Below are 23197 nucleotides of genomic sequence, written 5' to 3'. Positions count from 1 at the left end.
CAGCAGCTGGGTCATTTTTGCATTTCATTCATCGTACTTGTCCAGTCAGATGGAGGCCTTCAGATTTTCTTAGAGTCCTTTCGAATGTGAATGCGATATTGTCGATTTTCTCCGGGGTCACGGATCAGGAGGCATCAGCTCTGCGCTCCCCTGCCACGGAGATGGGCACGTTACTGATGGTCGTGTGGCGTTTGGTGCATCTTGATGGACACAGTGTGTGATTTGCAGCGACAAGCGGAACAAATGTCGGTAATGAGGTCACCTTGGCCGGCAGATCTGTGTCCGACTTTCAAACCTGATCTCTCCCTCTATCTCTCTCTCACTCACACACACACACACACACACACACACACACACACACACACACACACACACACACACACACACACCACTTCAGAGAGAAATCACACAGTATACAGAGCCATATGAATAAAAATTAGATGCTTGGAATGCAGAAACGAGATGACTGACAGTTAAACTGATCTGCTTACCGGTGTATGTAGGTTTTTTTATTCCAGGAAAAACAAGATTATAAAAGTAATACAGCTGTTAAATGTGAAAGGCTTGACAATAAGCACTTGTCACAGCATAAAAAAAATGAAAATTCTATATTAAAATTAATATTTAACTACAAATGCAACTTAGATTACAACCTTGGTCTGTGAAGTTCTGTAAATTACATATGATGGATCTATAAATGTCTCTTTTTCACAAACTGACATCTCAGTTTTTGCAACTTTGTTTCTATCCATTGTGGAAATAGTGTATTTTTGCATAGCTATTGCAAAGGTCTGGGAACATGATGAAATTGCTATTTAAAAAAAGAGATCGTCTATGTGGAGAACAAGCAACTTGTTTACAGTGTTACCAGATTTGCCCGTGATCAGACAGGAGGAATCTAGCACTACACATTTTAAGAGCCTACATATCATTCTGAGCATTTTATACATGTCAGATCTGTGCATTTGAAAATAAGATCCCTGGTGTGTTATGTGTGCATAAATATGCTTTAGTGTGTGCATATCTGTGCGAATGTTCTTTCCTGCTTGATGGCGTTTCTGCTCGACTCTTAGATTGAATACGAGTATGTGCCTGTGTTCAAAGTATTGTGTGTGCATCTGTGTGCGTTTTTGTTTCTTTGTGGCTTCGACATGCTCGTATGTGTGTGAGTGCGTGTAAGACAAAGCAGATCTCATGCGCACAGATCAGTGTCACATCACATAAGAGGACTTACTCGCCGAAGGGCAGATTGAAACCAGAAGCTTCTTAGGAATCAAACAGCGGCTGAAAAAGCAGAGGACAGACACAGTCTGGGATAATTCCTTCCAACACATTCACACAAAACCTCTGTCAATGATATGATTTAGACAGTACTGAATGTCACATTCAAAATCAAGGTACAAATTCTTAAGCTGTTCCGAGTCTGACTTTGGGGCTGCATTTAAAGTATGCTCTTCTCACACAGAACCATATCCTGCTAAACTTTGTCATCTAGAACCTTCATTTGATTCCTAGGTTTACTTAAATTTCTGTATGTGTATGTCAGTTTTTGACATCCAAAAAAGACTTTTTGATAGATGGATGGATGGATGGATAGATGGATAGAAGAATAAAGGTTGCCACCTGAAAGATGACAGTAAATTGAGCTGGTACTTGTATAGCACTTTTCTACTCAGTTGAACATTCAAAGCACTTTCCATTCCAACAATCATTTATTCAATCACAGAGACATTCATGCCACACTTTCATCTATGCTTAAGAGATTTCTAACATTCTCACACACTCCGATGGAGGCTTTGGGGGCAACTCGGGGTTCAGTATCTTTCCCAGGGATACTTAGGCATGTGGACTGGAGGAGTCGGGGATCGATCAACCAACCTTCCGGCTGGTGGACGACCACCTGAGCCACAGCTGCCTCCCCCAAATATTTGAGGAGATAGCTGGAGAAAGTTTATCATCTCAAGCACGATTCTACTGGAAATTAGAAAGATGCTGTAGTGATTGTGTTGTGGCTGGTTCAACATACTTGACTTCTCTCAGGCTTGAAAAATTTCCAATCTCGTTTCAAAAGGTCAAATCTCAGGTATACGCAAAAATCAGGCATGTTTATGTGCAGTGTGCAGGGCTGACTTATATATAGAGAGAGACAATGCAGAATTTTAGAGTGAAACTAACACATTTTGCACTGTGGACTAAGCGCTGTTTCACATTTTGATGTGAGAGTGGGTTAGCATAGAAACTGGTCTCTGTTGGTTGATCATTATGGATTTATAGAGAAGGTGTTGCTCACTTCTGACACACTGACTTGAAAACTTGTCACCTCCCTTTAAAGCCCGTTTAGCTTTAAATCTATCAGTATACTGCAGACAGCTTCTACCTGCATCTCTGTTTTCCATCAGCATAGAAAAGGCATTAATGATAGTGAACTCCTTCATCCTGTTGTTGACACTCAGTACATTAGAAATCGCTTGGCCCTGCAGGTAGAAGCCAGGCCGTGATACACTGGAGCCCCCAGGGAGGAGAGATGTCTCCCTCTTATCCTCTGAATCTGTCCCACATATGTAGCTTCTGAGTGGGCGCTAGTAGCCTAATGCCAGTTTACCCACCGGTCACATCTGTGGGTTTTTTTTTTTTTATTGTTTTTTTTCTTAAGTCTGCTAGTGTGGCAGAAAGCCCAGGCTTTTTTGTTTTTATTGCATATGTGTGTGTGTGTGTGTGTGTTTTTTGTTTGCCGTTTTGTTTCTTTTGTTATTTATGCCAGAGGCTGCCCTTTATTTACAATCTTAGCCCTATTGCTCGGGTTCCTGAGGGGAACTGCCAGCATCCTGTCTCCTCTCCCAGCACCGCCCTCCCTCCCTACACCTTCATCCCTCCTTTGCCTGTTTCTGCTCAAAGTCATCTGGCATTTTTCCAAATGCAATATTCTTAATGTTGCTATTATTAATATGCAGTAAAACAGAAATAGTAAGGCAGCAGACAACAGACAGCTCACTTTTAATCTGCATCAGATAACCTGGCATTACTAGTATCAGTGGTTGCTGTCAGTTCTCCAAATTTCATCACTTTACCCGATTTTAGTCTCACCTGGATTGTAATTAGGAGCCACAGGACGAGATGGCTTGTTTGCCAAGGATAACGTCTTGATATAGCAGGCTCTCTTATCGTACAGTTACCCATCAGGCTGCTGTGCCCCAAGGCTGTGTTGATACTGGAATGTGCCATCTTCCTCTGTGGCTTGTCTGATGTGGACATTCCAGTGCAGGCTGCTACCCGGAGATATGTTTGTAGAAGTGAAACGTGACCAGATTCATTCCTTTCTTCTGACTGGTTTCTGTAATTGTCCTTTCACGTATTTGCTCACAAGGTCAAAGGAACATCTAAAGGCTGATGCAACTACATGCTTGATAAAGAGGATGTTGAAAACTGCTACCATGTATTATAATTTTCTGCTCTCTTCTGTGTTGCAGCTGTCTTGTGTTCTTTGGTAGATCCTTTTTGCCTCACCTCCACTGAACAAATGTTAAGCAAAGTGAGGTGAGCGGTAATACATCATAGTAATACATCAAGTAATACATCAAGTCTAGATCTCACTGTCTGTGAGGTCAAGTCCTTCTTTCTGAGCTTCAGGTGTAAAGATGCCTACACACTCAAATGTGTGTAGCTTGAGCTGGAAGTACCTCCCAGTCAATTTTTGATCTATTTTTGTTTATATTTGAAGATATAAATGAGACTTAAAACCTTGAAAGTAAAATAGAAGCTTATTCATTCAAGTTTTTGGTTCAAACTTTTTTGCTGATCATCACTGGAAACATCCATCCATCCATCCATCCATCCATCCATCCATCCATCCATCCATCCATCAATCAATCAATCAATCAATCAATCAATCAATCAATCAATCAATCAATCAATCAATCAATCAATCAATCAATCAATCAATCAATCAATCAATCAATCAATCAATCAATCACCCACTTAATTTACTCCACAAGCTCTGTGGACTTGGGACTTGTCCAATATGTGCCTCTTCTTTCTTTGCAAAGACAGCTGGCTTGGGCTTTTTTCTTTGAGATTTGGTTTGGGTTTATTTATTTTTTTATTTTTGGACACTGAATTGATTGTGTAGTGCAGTCACTGCATCTTGAATTGCTTGTAAAATCAGAAACAGGTTTCTAAAGAATGGATTGCATCAGTATCCCCAGATTTGACTGATCAGGTCTTTTTGCTTTGACAGTTGTTCTTTGAGGGGTTTCAGATACTTCAGAACTGTTAAATTCAGTGCCAGATATAGAGAGAACAGTGATTTCTCACTCATTCGTTTCAGCTGTCTGCACCAGGGTCAGTTTTGCTAAATGTTTCTTACACAAAAGCAATAGTTTTTTTTTTACTTTCTGTGATGGTTTCTAGTCAACACACATTCAGCTAGAACAGCCACAGCGTGAATAAGATGAGCAACCTCGAGCATCCGCGGCCCCTCGAATACTTTGTTGTACAAGCGAGATGAGGAGGCGAGAAAAACGATTGAAAGCTCAAGGTTTTCTCCTTCAGTGTTTGGACTGTTTGTCCTCCCTCCAGTGATAATGGAGGATATTCCCTCTGAGTTGAATTTCAGCACAAGAGAAGCCTATGCGACCCCTTCCCCCCCGCCACCGCCTGACTGTCCAGAAACTTGGCCTTGCTTCACAGTGCCGACAGGGAACACACAATCCCGCTCATTAAACGCATATATGCGCATGTATGTGGGCATTTACAATACAACAATGACACATTATTAAAAGCTTTATTAGTAAGCTTGTTATGCCATCTAATTTTATATTTTAAAAGAAACAAAACGAAAAGCCATGGAGACATCACCTGTTAACTTTAAATTTTATTGGTAAATTTTTATATATATAAAAAAATAAAATAAAAATTCCCCACTCGCCCTGTTGGCGGTCTTTGTTCTTCTCCGAGCTCGAGTCCTCTGCCAGAGGCCTGAGAGCTTGAGGGCACTGCGCACTATCTTAGTTGTTCCCAGGACTGCGCTCTTCTGGATCGAGATCTCGGATGTTGTTCTTGGAATCTGCTGGAACCACTCTCCCAGTGCTGGAACCGGTCTCCCAGCTTCAGTTTGTTACTGTAGCTTGGTATTGCTACATCCATCACTACAGCCTTCTTCCTCTGCTTGTCCACCACTATGATGTCCGGTTGGTTAGCCATCACCAGTTTGTCTGTATCTGGAAGTCCCACAGGATCTCAGCTTGGTCATTCTCAACCACCCATGTGGGCGTATCCAATTTTGACGTAGGAACTTCCAGGCCATACTCCTGCACAGATGTTCCTGTATACTATGGCAGCTGCTTGGTTATGGCGTTCCAGGTATGCCCTGCCTGCTAGCATCTTGTACCCTGCTGTTATGTCCTGGATTGTCTCAGGGGCATCTCTGCACAGCCTCCACCTGGGGCCTTGCCTGGTGTGGTAGACACCGGCCTCTATCCATCTTGTGCTTAGAGCTTGCTTCCGTGCTGCCATGATTAGTGCCTCTGTGCTGTCTGTCAGTCCCGCTTTGTCCAGCCATTAGTAGAATTTTTTTTATATCAGCCACTTCTTCTACCTGCCAGCGGTACATGCTGTGCAGAGGCCCTGTTCTTGCTCATCTTCTTTCTGAGGTTTCTGCTGCCTGAGGTATTCACTAAGCACGTGATCATCTATGGCCATCTTCCGTATTCATGGATCTTTGTTGTTTTATCCAGGATAGTGGTCCTGACACTCACTAGTCCTCAACCTCCTTCCTTCTGCTTAGCGTACAGTCTCAGGGTGCTGGATTTGGGGTGAAACCCTCCATGCATGGTAAGGAGCTTTCTTGTCTTGATGTCAGTGGCTACTATCTCCTCCTTTGACCATCTTATTATTCCAGTAGGGTAGCGGACGATCGGCAGAACATACGTGTTAATTTTCCCTGGATCTTGTTCTTCCCTTTTAGCTGACTCCTCAGTACTTGCCTTACTTTCTGCAGGTTGCAGCTTTCCTAGTGACCTCTGTGGGATTCCAAAGTACTTATAGCTGTCTGCAGTGTTGCCTTTTGGTATTGCAATCCCCTCAATTCTGACTGCCTTCCCTCTCTTTGTTACCATCTGACTACACTCCTGCAGTCCAAATGACATTCTGATTTTGTTGCTGTAGGTCCTAGTGGTGTGAATCAGTGAATCGATATCTCTTTCACTCCTGGCATACAGCTTGATGTCATCCATGTAGAGGAGATGGCTGATTTTTTATTCCGTTCCATAGTTGGTATCCGTAGCCAGTCTTGTTAATAATCTGGCTGAGGGGGGTTCAGGCCTATACAGAACAGCAGTGGGGACAGAGCATCTTCTTGGTAAATCCGGAACTTGATGGTAACTTGTGCAATTGGCTTGAAGTTGGCCTCCACATTCCCACTGAGTTCCTGATAAAAGCTCTTAGGGTCCTCTTGATCTTGTACAGTTCTAGTTCCAGGATCCATGTGTGCAGCATCGAGTCATAGGTTTTCTTGTAATCAGTCCAGGTGATGCACAGGTTGGTCACTCTGGTCCTACAGTCTCAAGTAGCTGCTCTATCTACCAGTAGCTGGTGTTTTGCTCCTCTGGTATTTCTCCCAATTCCTTTCTGGGCCCTGTTCATGTATTGAGCCATGTGCCTGCTCATCTTAGCTGCTGTGATGCCTGACAGGAGTTTCCATGTTGTACTGAGGCAGGCTAGACCAGTAGTTGGATGGAACTGGTCCCTTCTGGGGATCCTTGGAATTCAGGTTTGGGCAGCCATTCTGGGTGCATCTTACCCATTAGCAGCTGGTTTATCTGTGCTGCCAGGCACTTATGGAGTGCCGTTAGCTTCTTTAGCCAGTAGGTCTGGTACCTACTGTATCAGGGATTGTCTATAGTGCTGCATTCACATCTTCTAGTAGACCTTCAGAGAGTACATCACATAGTCTTGGCAGTTGGCCATGGAGGGTCCAGGCTTCCAGCTTAGGCATGATGTATATAGTTTATCATGGTTCTAAAAAACTCTATTTATTTCTCTTAATGTCTGTCAATGCTTAAGCTCCAAAGTAAACACATTCAGAGTGGCCATTTGTCATTGCACAGGAGCTTAGCCTATGCGTGTACACATGCTTACAGCCTATACAAGAGAAGGGGAAAAAGCACACCTTATAACCAAGTGAAGTGCTCCTTTAGGGGCACCAGTTTAGCGCACTGGGTGAGCAGGCAACCATATCCCAGAAGTTTGAAATACAGTGACCTGGGTTTGAGTCCAAACTGAGGCCCTTTGCTGTGCGTCTTCCCCCGCTCTCTCTCCCTGCTTTCCTGCCAACTCTCTACCATCTAATAAAGGCAAACACCCCTTCAAAATATAAAAAAACTAGAAGCACTCAGAGAGCGCAAACCTCTGCCAAGGCCATAGGGTCACTGACGCTGTAAGACGTGTATCAAAATACTGTGAAATAATCTTTCATCTTTCCCAAACAACAATAACCCCCTATCCCGCACTAGTGTGTTACCTCAACCAGATCGCAGCTCCTAACTGTAGTAGGGAGACCTCTGGTTTCTACTTCGCTTGGCTCGTGGCTTGTAACTAACTTGCTCATCCGTGTGGGTCAGCTTCAGCAAGGTGGAGAAGTCGAAGGATTTTAGCAACAGAACTTTTATTCCTTTTTCCACCGTCACCGAACACACTTTTTCCCCTCGCGCTCGTCTCCTGCGCTAGCCCGCATACACACACACACGGGGCAGAGAAAAGTGGGCGGTGTCTCTCAGCCTACAACATACAACCTGTGGCTTGAAATACATTTCCCATAAGGCTACATTCTTAAAGGGTAAGGCTCTGCCTGTATCCAGCAATAGTGAAGAATCCTTAAAAAAATTCCTGGATCCAGATCGTGATCCGGATCACCGCCAAAATGTAATCACTTCTTCCTCTTGTCATTTCCACCCACTCCACAAAATTTCAGCGAAATCCATTCATAACTTTTCGAGTAATCCTGCTGACAAACAAACAGACAGACAGACAGACAGACAAACCAACACGACTGAAAACATAACCTCCTTGGCGGAGGTAAAAACAGGTTTATTTAGATTTAGAGCACATACAGTTGATTTCACTGCAGTCATTTAAAGGTATATTACAAGATGCTTCACTATATATGTACACATGAAAGTTCTGAGAAATGAAAAGACAAGCAAAGGCAGGGTGAAGAGAAGAAGGGTAGCCTTAACAGTGGCACATAGTACAGAATTGGTGCAAGATCCCTGAAAGAGAAGATGCCAGGAACTGTGTCTTGGCTCAGTTTTTAAGATTTGCAAGGTGGTCCGTCTGCCAGTTGTCACTCCAGATTTGATGGTCACATGAAGGCCTCTACTCTTGGCACTGACATGCTTCGTGGATGATGTGAATGCAGCTCAGCAGATCAAAATTTAGCAAAACCCAAGTGTGAGCACAGTGAAGATGAGCTGAAGACCAGACCATCCAATTCACAGGCGATGACTGATTCTGGCAGCAGTTAGCAGTCTTTGTGTTATAACTAATGTGAGCTGAAATAAAGTGGAAATTTTGGACTCTCTTCTGAGTGGTCATACTAAAATTTTATTGTCAGACATCTGAATAAGAAAAAGGTTGTTTTGTTTTGAAAGATGTGAATATGTGCTACATAAAAACCTGAATTTAGTAAAGGAAAAGAGAAGATTTCAGTGTGTACTAAAGGCAAATGGTAATGTCAGATGCAGAAAAGCTCATGAAAATTACCATACCTTTACTTGTATACAGTCACAGCTTTTATGCTTTCCCATGTCAACCTCTTTCTTTCCCACTTTGTAATGTGCCACTGCTCCGTCTGAACCAGCCCGTGCTGCAGCACCTGGTGATCAGATGGCAAGCAGTTTGCTTGCCAGCATTACCACCGTCTGCTCTCTCCCTCTCAAAACGTGCTCTCTCACCCAGTCAGCCCAGAAGATGAGTCATATGCACTGTAAAGGTCATCCATCAGAGTGATGGAGGAGGGAGGCGTTAAGTGTTGGCTTTCCATGTCAATTTTTTTGTCAGTAAACCATTTGTCCATTTGTCAGTAAGTGGAGCCTCTCTTCCTCTTCTCCTGCTTCTTACTTGCTCTTACTTGATAATTTTTCCAAGAAGGATGGCCACTAAGTTGACAACGCATTATAATTTTTCTTCAAAGTGTTAATATTTAAGTTTTATGTTACAAAACTAGTCTTACGTACTGCAGTAACAAAACTTCGAACAAGCTGCAATGTAATTACGGAGAATGAAACAGTGATGTGAAGTATTACTGGGAAAAATAATATGATTACAGTATAATATTTAATTGTGCAGCTTTGGTAAACAACTTAATTTAAATTTTATTATTTATTTAAAATTTTAAAAAGTTTATGACACAAAAATGAACAACAATCTTTTTATAAATGTGGTCTACTTAAAATAAAGAAATAAATAACACTGGTTGGGCTTGAAACGATCTCCCACTCATTTCTTTTTCAGAGCTTCACACCAACTTTTACAGGATGTCTAAAGTCCCTTGAAAAAAACAGTTTTGTGAAGCTTATTTACCGTACTTCATTTCCAAGAGCTGTTTGAAAAGATTGATGTCTCATTTCTTAAGAATGGAGCTCAAAATCTTGGCTAGAGACAATGGAAACTGCTAGAAAGTTTAGAAAAAACTCACTCAGTCATAAATATGTTATATATTGTTAATCTAATCCAACTGACAACTAGCAGTAAAATAGCAGTAACAATTACAAATACATTGCCTTTTTAAGTGGTCCTTTATGATTAAACTTACAGGAACCCAAAGCAATGAGCATGCATGACATAAAAGAACCAGAAAATATGGTGTAATTATTAGGTAGCATTTTTATGGAAAATCACAAATGTTCCTTCCCACTCAGTATGCACTTACCAGAGGTGATCACGTGAAATATAGTATGCTCTGTTTTGGTGCATACTAGTTGGTAGTTTAGTGATTATGTTTTGACTGCCATCTGTTTCCTTAGTCTTGTGGGTCTTCGGTTCTTATTTCCACCTTATCTTTGTATTAGTATGTTTGTTCCCTCAGTGTTTCCCGCCTCATCCTTCTCCTTCTTTTCTCTCTGTTTTTTCTTTCCCATGTCTGTGTCTCCCTGTTTAGTTATTGTTTCTCATTTCCTGTTTTGGTTTGGTAGTTATTTCTCTCCGGAGCACTGGGTCTACCCACACAACATAGTACAACCACTTAGGGCTGGGTGATACGGACCAAAATAATATCTCGATATTTTTTAGCTGAATGGCGATATACGATATATATCTCAATATTTTTTCTTCACAAAGGTATAAACAAAAAGGCACTTCTGAGTCAAAGCTACGTGTCTCAAACGTCACACAGACACTTTTATTAACATTCAGCTGTAGATGTGCATGAGAAATTGCTCAAAAATAAACTATTGGCATATTTAAATAATAATTCTCCTCATATAAATTAATGTTTTTTTCCTCCATAACAAAAGACTCACAGCCATGCTATTAAAATATAAACAGAAAAGATCCAGAGTAAAAATAGCAAAAGGCTGACTTAAAAAGCGAGTCTGCAGTCAAGTAGACTTCACCAAAGTGCTTCCTCCTGTGTGTACTCCTGTACATCTAGTACTAGGTGCAGATTTCAGCCAGCTCAGTCAATCCATAGACATATCTGCTGACGTATCACAGCAACGGGCCCACCCACTAAATACGGCGTCTAGGTATCCGCCGGCTGCATCAGAGTACGAAAAGACCCTCTTCTGCTACTAAGGTGACGCGACTTATGGTACAACCCAACAGCCAGGTAGTCTTGGGGGTCCAAACGATCCCAAAGCGTATGAACGGACGCAGTAGGAAGGCTGTATGTACACAAAACACGGCGACAGCGGAGGATTTCAAGTTTCCAAAAGTTGGCTGCAATCACTGCATTGTAAGGTGGTGAAAGATGTACCCTCCTCGATTCAGCGATGGTCGTTCCTTTTTCACATAAATTCCCTCCTCGACTCCCCGCTCAAACCAGCGTTCCTCCCCGTTCGGGATGTGCACATCCTCATCACTGAAAATCTGGCCACTAGCCCGTGGGTATGAATAGACGGCGGAGTCCTGGCCCGATGAGTTAGATCTTCTGTGAATGTGCCGTCCTCTTAGCCGGGGGTTGTTTGGTTTCCCCGATGTATAATTCACAGCAATCCTCGTGGCACTTAACTGCGCACACTATATTGCTCTGAAGAAGTCATTTGGATGAGTGATGAAATGTTTTTCCCACTGAAAATGCTGCGCCTGATGAACAGAATCAGCTTTTTGGGATTTTCTTACCTGGATTAGTAAGCATGCATCAAGACATCTAAAGCAAACAGTAAGCTTTATTTACTGCCACTGGCCAGTGCATGCTGCCAGGGAGGTTCTCCTATGTCTGAAGAAAAGGAAAGAAGGAAAGCCCTTACCTTTTCCATGACTGGTTTCCCTCCCTCCACAGCGGATAAAACCTGGCTCGCTGTGGGAGGTTTGATAGATGGCAGCAAAGGTTCTGGCAGCCCTATCTCTGACTTTGCCAAGCGATTGTCATCTGCCACTTATCAGCCCTATAAACACCCCCCAGAAAGCACTCTTTCAGGGAGGAGGGTAGAGAGAGGATAACAGGGGTGACAAGAAGACTGAAGCGAGCACTGAGGACAGAGGGAGGAAGGTGAGAGGTGGTGGTGGTGGTGGTGGTGGGGGGATTGAGTGAGCACCACATCCTTCCTAGCTACTTTTTTTTTATATACTGTTGTCAACTGCAACAAGCTCCTTCTCCATTTTCTTCTAATATTTCACAACAGTCACAAAACTATTAGAGAAGCCTTAGCAACATTCTGATGGTGTCTAATTAAGACATGCATTTCTATTGATGTCTGCTGGACTGCCTCGCATTTTGGAAAGTGATGCAGTAGAGGTGCCTTCTGCATTCAAACGTGCTGCCTTCAGGTCCTGCCCAGGCATCTTAAGTGATCGCCCTTGAGGAACTGTGAAGAAGGAAGCATGGAAAGAGTAGAATTGAGAAGCCTGTGTGACACTAAAGGTACAAACCAGGAAGTCTTCAAAGTAAATTACAGCAGAGAAGTGCCAAATTCCAAAGCATCCCAAATGAGCTTTGACTGATTTGGTATCCCTGTCCTCCAGATGACTCATATGGTCAGGGTTGGAAGAAAAACTGCACAAGCTGGAATGATGATGTTCTGTCCAACCTTGATGAAAATCAAAAGCTTTTCCAAAAACAGGCAAAGCTGATTTCGAAAGCGGCCTTTCTGACTAATAAAAGAGAGTGAAAGAAGGAAAATTTGGAAATAAAAATGAACTTTTCACGTCACCTAACTTGGAATGTTGCTGTTGTTTTTCACATGAAAATGGCAGGAAGCAGTGGGTCGGGAATGAAAAGAGAGTGCTTGATGTTTACATTGTGTGACGAGAGTTGGTTTTCAAAAAGCTGTCTACCAAACAGTTGTGATGCATACAAGCTCTCAGCATAAGGAGCAGGTGAAAGTGAAGCTAAAAAAAAAAAACTGGAATTAGAATTTGAACAATATTTTCAGTCGTGGCTCCGGTGGAGAAGACAGGAAGTGGGAGAAGAGCGAAGGTGGTGGGTTTGGAATGAGCAGAGAATGGTGGCTCAAAGGTGCACAAATTCAGTTTGTTGTCACAATTTTAAAGCCAGGACAGGGTTTTATTTAATTTTTTTTCTCCCACATACTGGAGGTCAGTTCCATTTGTGCAGAATTGGGTTTTATGACTCAAGACTCAATTTCTCAAAGGTCACCTCCACTTTGGGAATATTAGTTTTTATGACAATTCCCTCTCAGAAAGAAAACCTCTTTTTACACAAGTCCCAACTGCTCCACTGGAAGTGTGGCTGTATGCTGTATGAATACCAAACAGTAAAATAGTAAACAACAGCGAGTTCATATAGGTTTATATTTCATACTATGAGAGTGGTGATCTGCTAATGAGCACTTGTTATTGGAATACAGTTTCCTACCTCATTGCAGTGAGGCATCGGCTGATGTGAGGTCATTAATTGTTGTGGGCGGTGGGGATATGTTTTCCTGCCGGGGTCCCCAGTGTCATATCAGCTTAATGAATTGTTTATGTAAAGTAACAGAGGTGTTTAATACCTGCCTTTTAAACGTGAATGAATCAAATGGAGCAGAAGCGACGAACTAAATGTCATCAATTAAAGCAGAGAACAGTGTTCACAGCAACAGTGGCGACAAACACATTATGGTGGATATACTGTATATGTGTATCTATAATGTTGGAGTTCAACCAATCATCCAGCATTATTGGAGATTTGGACTTAATAATCCTGATGTTAAGTTTACATTATGGTGAAAAAAAACCCCGAAAACAAACCAGATTTTGAACTGTGCCATAATATTAGCTCTTAAAAAAAAACAAACAAAAATACATCAATAGCAATTTAAGCACTAAACTCAAACTCTGCAATACTATTTTCTATTATTGGTTTGGTTCTATAGCACATTTATTTTATGGTTCAATCAAACCACTTTAATATTTTCAGCACCAACAGAAATCTGATGTAACTAGGAGAAAAAAAAAAACAGCAGCCGAAGTGTAACATACTCACCGGTGACTTTATTAGTTACAACATGCTACACTGTGATCATGAAGGGATGGACGTGGTCAGCAATTAAACTCGGGTAGGCTGTGGTGTTTAAACAATGCTCAAATTGTACTGAGACCCAAAGTGTACCAAGAAAATAACCCCCAATCCAACGTTAAACTAAAAACTAAAAGGTTTTCTCACATCTAACATTTTAGTTGACTAAAATAAAATTTTTTTTTAAAGTTTTTAAAAAGATAAAAACTAACTAAAGTAATTTTTGAATTTGGATAACACAGAGGAAATATTAGTTTGATAAAAAATGTTATTACAGCTTGCCTGATGGGGTGTTAATGGATGTGTTTGTTGAGACTCTGGATGTCTACAAGATCCTGAGTTAACTGGGTTTGTTTTCTTGTTGTTGTTTTTGTAATACCTGCACTGATTTTCCTCAAATCTTGCCTCTGACGTATGCCCTCCATACAATAATAACTAACTAATAAAAACCAAACTAAAACTAAACATTTCCAAACAATAACAACTAAACTGAACCTGGTGGATCTCAGCAGACAGGAGTTTGTGGCCTTCTGAGGCCGCAGCCTTAAGTCCTATCTGCTTCAAGGTTTACATGTTGTGTTTTCAGAGATGCTCTTCTATACTTTGGTTGTAATGAGTGGTGGTTTGACTTACTGTTGCCTTTCTACCAACTTGAAGCACTCTGGCCTTTCATTCAAGACATTTTTACTCCGAGAAGTGCCGATATTTTCTTTTTCAGGCTGTTCTCTGTGAACTCCAGTAAAATCCCAGTAGATCAGGGGTGGCCAACTCCAGGCCTCGAGAGCCAGTGTCCTGCAGGTTTTAGATGTGTTCCTGATCCAACACACCTGAATCACATATAGAAGTCATTAGCAGGAATCTGGAGAACTTGACTGCATACTGAGGAGGTAATTCAGCCATTTGATTCCTTTTGTTGGATCAGGGACACATCTAAAACCTGCAGGACACCGGCTCTCGAGGCCTGGAGTTGGCCACCCCTGCAGTGGATCATCAGCCTGTCTGACACCAACAACCATGCCACATTCAAAGTTGCTTAAATCTTCTCCATTATGATTCTTTGTTTGAGCTTCAGCAGGTCAACTTGACCGTGTCTGCATGCCTAAATGCATCAAGCTGCTGCCGTGTGATTGATTTTGATGAGATGCTTGCACTGAGAAGCAGTTGAGCAGGTGTACCTAATTATGTGACCGGTGAGCGTATGTGGGAGGAAAACTGTGCTGTGAATAGTTAAAACTAAATCGGGGGTCATGAACCTTTTTGAGGGCTCAAACTTCTTAGAAAGGCAAAAAGGAACCCCTCCTGAAACATAAGGGAGAGACGTGGCTCTCAGAGAAATGGAGAAACTATGGCAGAGTGCCACAACAGTAAAGATCATTATGTACAGACAATTTTTCTACCCCAGTGACCTTTGCCATTAATGTTAATTATGATAATACTCCAAAAACTGTGCCTAAATAAAGGCCCGCAGAAAGACTAAATAGGCCCAGTATAGTTTTAGTTCCTTTATTTCCAGATTAAACACCAAATAGTTTTTTTTCTTTTGCCCTATTCTTGATTTCATGATGTGTGCTTTCTTCTTACTTTGGTCCCTCCTGCTCTTTTTGTTCCACTGTACAGTGATGCCTTCTCTTTCTCAGTCTGTCTCCCAGTTCCTCCTTCAATGAGCTCATCTTTCTCCCTTCCATCCCTGTGTGCATAATTTTGCTTTCTTCTTGGCCTTCCTCTCCTCACACTTTCTCTTTCATTCTCTCTTCCACCTCTTTTTTCCTCTATTTACCATCTCCACATTTCTCTCCGTCTACACATATCTCGGTTCTACCCTCCCTTGATGGTCTCTCATCCCCCTGGTGGCCTAAGATGCCATTTTGGCCCCCTGCTTTTGAATGTAATTACAAATGGCATTGTTTTCATGGAGCCCTTCCTCCTCGTTGATGCTCACGTTCCCACAAACACACATTCACACAACACGCTGCTTCATACTGCATCCCAGATTACTGCAGGCAATAACACCAAGAATTAGGGGAGTTGGGGGTGGTGATCAACAAGGAACAGATTGAAGGCTGAAAAGTTGATATCAGAAATCAAATTAATGCAAGTGAGAAGGAAACAATATCTAATTAAGATGCTTTTGAAAAAACGAAAGGCAAATCTGTTTTGACACAATTACTGGTGACTTGTAGGGTCGATTATGAGATGAAGCATTCAGGTCCAAAATATTTGAAATGCTCTGCATTTATCATGTGATGGAGGCAAAATACAGTCACTGTTTTAGAACGGAAAAAATTCGATTTAAAACAGCAAACTGCTATGGTTAAAAAAAAAGGACATACACAGGTGGATCAAATTATTTGTTGATCACATGGGTTTTTTAATGTTTATTATTAAAAATAATGCATTAAATAATTTGGCTTCTCTTGTACCAGCAGTTTTGCCATTTTTAATTTGTTATATGGATACAGACAGGTGACAGATTAAAGGAAAATCTCACCTCTTGATCCCCAGAACGAGGGGGTTTGGAGGCTCTCTGATGCTGTGGGGGCAGTTTGCTTGGACAAATTGGGTCTACGTGCCCTCTTATAAGGACTGCAAATCAGTTCAGAGTTCTGAGTGATCACCTTTATTCTATGATGAATTTCTATCCTTGTGAGATTGGTCTCTTTCAAGATGACAGCATCGCCATTCATGGGCCACAAGCTCTTAGCTCTTAGTCGCTTGATAAGTAGCCTATAAAAATGCTGTGAACCATATGCTGCAGCCTTCACAATTGATCTCAAACCCCGGGGATGATATAGCTAAAATATCATGCACTCTTAAAATATCTCATTCTTTGTTGTGCTCTTAAAAAGTGTTCTTTCTTTTCTGCTTGACGAAGCCCTGTCTCCTGGAAATTATGTTCCCAAAAAACCAAATTTGACATTTTTGATCAAAAGTTTTCTGAGCAAAATTTATTTGCTCTTCGAAAAATCCTTACAATTTAAAATACAGACATGCTCTGTATAAGGAAACGGGTGAGGTGGTGCTTGTCCAAGGAGTTTACATTATGTTTACCCCCCCCCCCCCCCCCCCCAATTCGCTTCAGTATGTTTTCTGCTGGCTTTTCTCATTAGCAGAAACATTCTTAACCCCTGTTGGCTTTTTTATTACCTGCACAGCATTAATTGATGGTTGGGCTCCTCGGACCAGATCTTGCAGTGATGCAGGAAAAAAAAAAAGCCTGCGATATATTTTAATTTGCTCAGGGATTGCTTTCATGATCAAGTAATATGATTACACCCCTGTACTGTGTCACTGCGGTGATGGCGTTTCACTGTTTTTCTGTGCCTTTGAAGGATGGCTGTTGTTTTCTTCTCATTATACAGCTTCTGAAATGTACCCAGGAGGGTGAGTGAGAGGTATAGAGGTTGGCTGCTTTGGGGGGAGGAGGGGTGGGGGGGGTAGTGGTGGCTAGTGGTTGGAGTAAGGACCCCTCGGTGCTGCAAAAGCATCTATTCTGTTGGTCCAGGACTCGTGGAGCCAGCCTGGGCCTTTCTCTTTTGTCAACAGTGAAAAATGAAGCATTTCTGAATCCCCAGCACTCACTGTGTTTCCCTTTAGGCGCCTCAGATACATTGAGTTAACATAAAGCAAAATTCAGGACGGGGGTGGCACCGGTGACAAATGAAGCGCCTCTGTGTGTTTTGGAGGGAAAATAAAGGGGCCTCAGTTGTAGAAATGAGATTTGGTCCATGTTACTTCCTTCGGGCCCAATTTTTCCCTGCAGTCCAACTGTATCTGAGAGGTACAATGGAAGATGGAATATTCTTGAAATGGGGGGAAAAAAGTGAATAATTTGAGTATAGATCATTTCCCTTCAGCTTGCTCTCAGTCTGCAGTCCATCGCTACTTCAGTCCCATTTTGTCACATTACATCTTATTTTCACACTGTGCTGCCTGTCTGACTGAAAGAAAAGTTGCCAGTCGCTCTGATCACGACACCTTCCCCATTGCAGCTTCTTAAAAATGGATCCAATTTGGGTTTTGGAGAGAACGCTCGCTGGGGTACAAATGAGGCACCTCAGCTCGCTTGTTCACGAGTAGTGCTCTCGTCCGACTTGGAGTCATTTGTAGTCTGCAGGAGAGAAGAGGAGTGGATGGTCCGGATAGCTGTTGGCTACATTTCGAAGAGGCCGCGGTGTTGGGAGGTCCAAAGACTCGTCAACTAATTAGGAGAAGCTCAGTGCCTGTGATGTTGTCACGCCCGCTGGCCGCAATGCAAGCCACTCCAGGGAACCAGACGGGTGGCCATGTTGGTGCAGAGTTTTCTGATTGCATCCCAGCAAAAATCATATTGGGCGCTTTCATGTTTGTTTGTGTTTATCAGGCTTTTTACTCTGATCCTGTATCAGGAATTAAATATGTGTGTGTCTTTAGATGTGTCTGCCTTTTGTGTGTGTGAGAAAACCCATCAATGAGGCTTTCCTGCAGATGCAACTCGAATAGGCTGTGCCTTACCAATTACCAAAGGCACTTTAGACAACAACGTATTTAGTTATTTCACTGATTCTGGTCCCAAAGTTGCCTGCTGTTTACCATCTCTGCTTGTGTTTCATTTGAACTTAATTAATCCTTTAAAACATTTTGTTCAAATCAGTACTCTGGCAGCACTACATCTTGCACTCATGGAAAGTAGCAACATCTTGAGAAAGAAAAGAAACCAACAAAACGATTGAAGGTATTAGGCTGAATCAAATAAAACTGATTTTGTCTGTAAAATGAAGTTTTTACATGGCTTTCCTGCTGTTCCATGCAAAACAACACAAATAGACATTTACTTTTCCTCTGGAAATAATTTGCCATAAACAACTCCAATGCCAAATGGTTTTACTGTGCTACTTTCTGGTGCAAGGAGAAATATGCCTTCTTTGTCTGTAAACATGCAAAAAAGTCCCTTTAAAGTATTTTAGAAAGTATAAGAGGTTCGCTTAAAATTCAAATAATTAACCATGAAAAGGTTAGCACTGTGCAGCCGCAGCTTTAAAGACTGAAAAGTCATGTTTCCTGCAAAGGGAAAGATCAATAATTCATGTGGCTTCCGAGAGCAAACGAGCAGATTATCTCTTGCAACTGGTACACTGCTGGCTGAAGGCCGAGCCATTCGAGAATTCTGCCCATTTAGGGATGTCACAACAGGCGTTTTACCTTTTGACAAGTGATGGAAAACACCTGAGATGGTGCTGATGAGTTTAAAGAATCCAAACAAGAAGCAACCGACTTCTGATGGAGACACTGGTTTTAACGGTGAACCAGAAGTCTATTCAGATGCTCCTCAGTGAACATAAGAACAGGCGGCACTGACAAACCAATTCAGCCACTTCAGCTTCTATTTCTCTCTGCTGCCTGCTGCCTGCTGACAGCACTATTAAGACATGTCGGCCCACGTGGCTATCACAGACAAGGTGTTCATACATCTTTGTCTGGGACCTGGACAAGGACCAGTCAGCCACAACATTAACCCTTCACTGTGTTTTTATTACAGCATAAGAGGCCCACTACACATTGAGTCCCCTCCATATACAGCATATAAACCAAGGCATTCGCATTAGATAGACAGAAGTGCCCATCTGTGATTGGTTTTGGCTTTCTACATTCTAAAGGGCTGCTCGTTTGGACTGCGGGGTTTAAGGTCATCATCTATGGTTACACAACATGTGGCATAAATTGACCAGTGAATGATGGATTGAAAGACTAATTATTAAAGCCACTGGTGAATGTGGACTGTGGCAGAGCTGGGGCTCTATTTGCATATCCTTCATCTGCCTGGTGTGTCAACAAAGAAGACTCGCTTTCTTTCGCCACACCGGTGTATTCAGATGCAAAGCGAAGTGAATGTAATTATGTATCCTTTCTTTTTTTTTTTCTTCTTCATAACGTTTCTGTTCTGGCTTTAATACGCGCTCTGCTGAATTTTAATTGTAGCCTTCCATTTGTTTCCCTTTAAGCTGATGAAAAAAAGAGCTGTGTGCTGGATTTAATTCTATTTGTGTGGAAATTTGTTTTAATATTTGCCTGGCGGCAGGTTGGGTTAAAAATTCATATTTCATAAAGTGAAGATATGCTACAGTAATAGCTCATTTGGACCTGCAATGGCAGAATTTATTGTTGAGCCCTGTGGAGGGTTTAATTTGGCAAACGTTTGTGTTTGAGCTTGCATGATAACTTGAGTGGCATCAAAGCCGTTGCTACCTGTCTGGTAAAATCCAAATTTCGGTGCAGACCAGATACTTTAATCTAAAGGATATTTGCGATGAGGTGAAGTGAGAAATATTTGAATGTGAATAAAATGACTGTTACAGAAGAACTTGAGTGATGAAATCTTCCTTATTGGACTTTATAATAGGATATATTCCACTAAACAGCCATGACCACTCACCAAGTGCACGATGTAATTTTATAACCCCCACAGTAGCCGCTTGCTACTGCATAAGCATGTTAAGTCTGAAAATGGTAAATGAATAGTGATATGGATTGTTTTTGTCTTTGTGCACTCATGAGAACCCCTTCGTTCACCACTGCTGTTGTCAGATTTCATGCTATGCACTCAGTGAACTTTAAAGAACAGTCACAGTATGGCTGAGTAAACATTCTTGTTTTGTGGCTGAAGATTAAAACCCTTAAAAAAGCTTAAAGAGTGCTTGATGACATCAGCCTGAACACAGTGAACACAAAGAACGGTTCCAGCTGTTTAATTATCCATGTTTCACTGATGATAATACATTAACTGGTATTCCTATGGCAATTTTTACTCCTGTTCTACACCACAAGCCACATTCACCCACTGATACATAACTTTACTCTATGCCTACTTTGTTTTATGCCTTTTAAATGCCTTTACTTAGCACCCATTGTGGTCAGTAGGGGGTTTAATGTCTCCACCAAGGACACTTTGGTGTTACTGGACATAAAATCCAATTTAACCTTTTTGGCATATTGCAATTCAAGTGATCTGAGTGGGCACTAGACTCCTGTGCCTCCTCTGGCCTCTCTTTTTAGACTGTAGAAAATGTAGCTCGTGACAGTATAGCATTAAGCCAATTACAAGCCTTGTCAGTCTAGATCAGGTGAAGTAGTGTAGTGGTGCAGGTATTATGTGGAGCGAAAACAGTCCAAATAAGAGTTGGTTTGGAAGAGGATTCTCTGCAGAGCGAGATACTAGAGTTTGAAATTAGCATCGACTCACTTTTAGTGTTTGTGAAGCCTACGCTTACCTGGTGGGAGGGGCTTAGAGAGGGGAACCTGAGGGAGGAGGGCTGGCTGTTTTTCGTTTTGTGTTTTTTGTTCTTTGTCTAATTTCTGCTCTTACCATCTCTCCATGCCTCCCCAATGTATGATTGCTATGTGTTTCCTTATGCAAAGATGCTACAAAGGTTTACATAAACGAGCTTTATCAATCATGTGTAAATTAACCAAGCTGCATTTTAAAGGCATTTCAATAAATCACATTGTGGTTTTGCTTATATGTCATGTGTTAAGGAGGAGGAAAGAGGAAGCATTGATTTTCTGTGAGCCAGCTGAGCACAGAATTTAATAGCTTGTTTGGCAGAATTTGTAGCATTGATTAATAGTCATGACTGTACACACATGGATAGCTATTATAATATTATTGTAGACCGCAGGGATTAATGTCATGTTAAAGTTAATCTAGCCTAACTGTGTAGACTAAGTACTACAGTGTACATGCTGTTACGCCGGAAAGTTATGGAGGTTTGGTTCTGTTGCCATTATCAACCAGCTGTTAAAAAATTAACATTCAATGTTAATTTAGCATCATAAACTGATTTTATGTATATTTTTTAAGTAGGGCTTTTTTTGCCACAGGCTAAAAGATTATTCATTATTTTCTGTAAAACCTTTAAAACATTGTGTTGGACATTTTCAGTTCATTAATCATTGTGTTGTTTTTGTCCTCGTTCTTTTCTTACCATAGTTAAGAAGAAGGTGTCTCTAGAGAAGGAAGCCAAGGTCAGCATCCTGGAGGCTGGGGTCGCTGACGTGAGTACACCCTTCACTCTTAGTTTTCACTTTGAGTCTAATCAAAAGTTTGGATTATTACTTTAAAAAAAAAGTTTAAAAACCAAATGAAATGAAGTCAAACACCCCCTGCATCTAAGAGACAAAGGTATGGGGACAAAAACTACATAAAAATTATGAAAGTATTAAGTTTGCTTTTCTACATTGGTCGCTCACACTCCTCACATTTGTTTGATAGCAATTCTCACCACTTCTCGGAGTAGCTGAGTCACTGCTGGAATTTGAGATGACTTCATTAATCTTCCTTTCTTTCTTTTTCCTCACTGATTGTCACTAATGATGCAGTGCATTCTTTATAACTGCACTGCATCATTAGTGACAATAAATCAATTAAAAAAAAAAAAAAAGAAGCCAAAAGTAACAAATACAGAGAGGTAGGCAGAACCTCAGCAGTAACATCTAACAGGGGCCTCGGCATGTGGTGGCTACTCCATCTCGACTACCTTTCTCGCGCCTACGTGGCTTTCATCTCTTACCATTGCTATTCTCTGCCATCTCTATGGTAAATAGACTGCTGAGCATCTGCACTCTCCTATTGATTCAAGGCTTAGTCTGTACCGATGACGGCACGCCATTCACCATGCTTATCAAAGTGGCAGGTCTGAGAAAGAAATGGCTGAAAAGGGGACACAGTAAGGGACAAGCGAATGAGGGAGAGAGAAACAGAGAGAAGCTGGGAAGTTGGAAGAAGGCAGGGATGGAATGGAGGGTCTTTCAAGGTGATCAATACCTAGCTGCAAACAGGAGCCAATTATGGCCAATCGAACTCGTTGTAAAAGAAAGAGAGGGAGAGAAGCAGAGAAAATCCCTTCATCTCAGGCTGCCAGACAAAGGAAAAGCAAAAAACTGGCGAGTTGCAACTTGCAACACAGCATCCATCATCACCCTATACAGTGTTTATTATAGTTTTATCATACGCTGTAAAATAAGAATATTAGCATACTACATCACAGATGACAGGTTAAAAATAAAAAATAAAAAAGTTAGTCTCTCAACAGTGCAGAGAAGATTATTTGTTTTCTCACAGACATGAAAACTTGACTTGAACAGGCCTGCAGGTTTGAGAGATGAATTCTCATTTTCACATTGATGCCTGTGTATATTTGAAATGGAGATAACATGAAAATTTATTGTTGCAGCAGAAGAGGTAATGGGAGAAACTGCATGCAATAAAACCAATAAAGACAAAACAGTCCAACATTAAAATGGGTCATAAATTATTGTTGGCTTGTATAACTTTATGCACCTGAGTTTCTTTCGTATTAAGTCGGCAGATGACTAAGAATTACATGGAAACAGTGTCAACTTTAGTGGAAATTTAAGGATTTTAAAATGCCCCCATTAAGTTATAAGGATTTAACAAAGCAGGTGGTTGGGGCTGTCGGGGCTGCCTGGCTCTGCTTCATACTTTTGGTAAATGTCCTGGTAAACTTACAACTTTTATGTGCAGTGCAATCA

The 23197-nt window shown here is 41.5% G+C and overlaps 1 protein-coding gene across 1 annotated transcript in view; it reads left to right on the top strand.

Annotated features, from left to right (window-relative positions):
• The window catches only part of LOC115795638 (receptor-type tyrosine-protein phosphatase N2-like), a 229311-nt gene that overhangs the window by 104987 nt on the left and 101127 nt on the right, over positions 1–23197 (top strand). Inside the window, 1 exon segment of the mRNA XM_030751631.1 lies at positions 21636–21700. Within this exon segment, the coding sequence (XP_030607491.1) occupies positions 21636–21700 (65 nt within the window).

This window comes from Archocentrus centrarchus, chromosome 17, assembly GCF_007364275.1.
Source record: "Archocentrus centrarchus isolate MPI-CPG fArcCen1 chromosome 17, fArcCen1, whole genome shotgun sequence".
In the NCBI taxonomy this organism is placed as follows: Eukaryota; Metazoa; Chordata; class Actinopteri; order Cichliformes; family Cichlidae; genus Archocentrus; species Archocentrus centrarchus.
The sequence above is the reverse complement of the archived record's forward strand: the minus strand, read 5'-3'. Positions and strand labels throughout refer to the sequence as shown.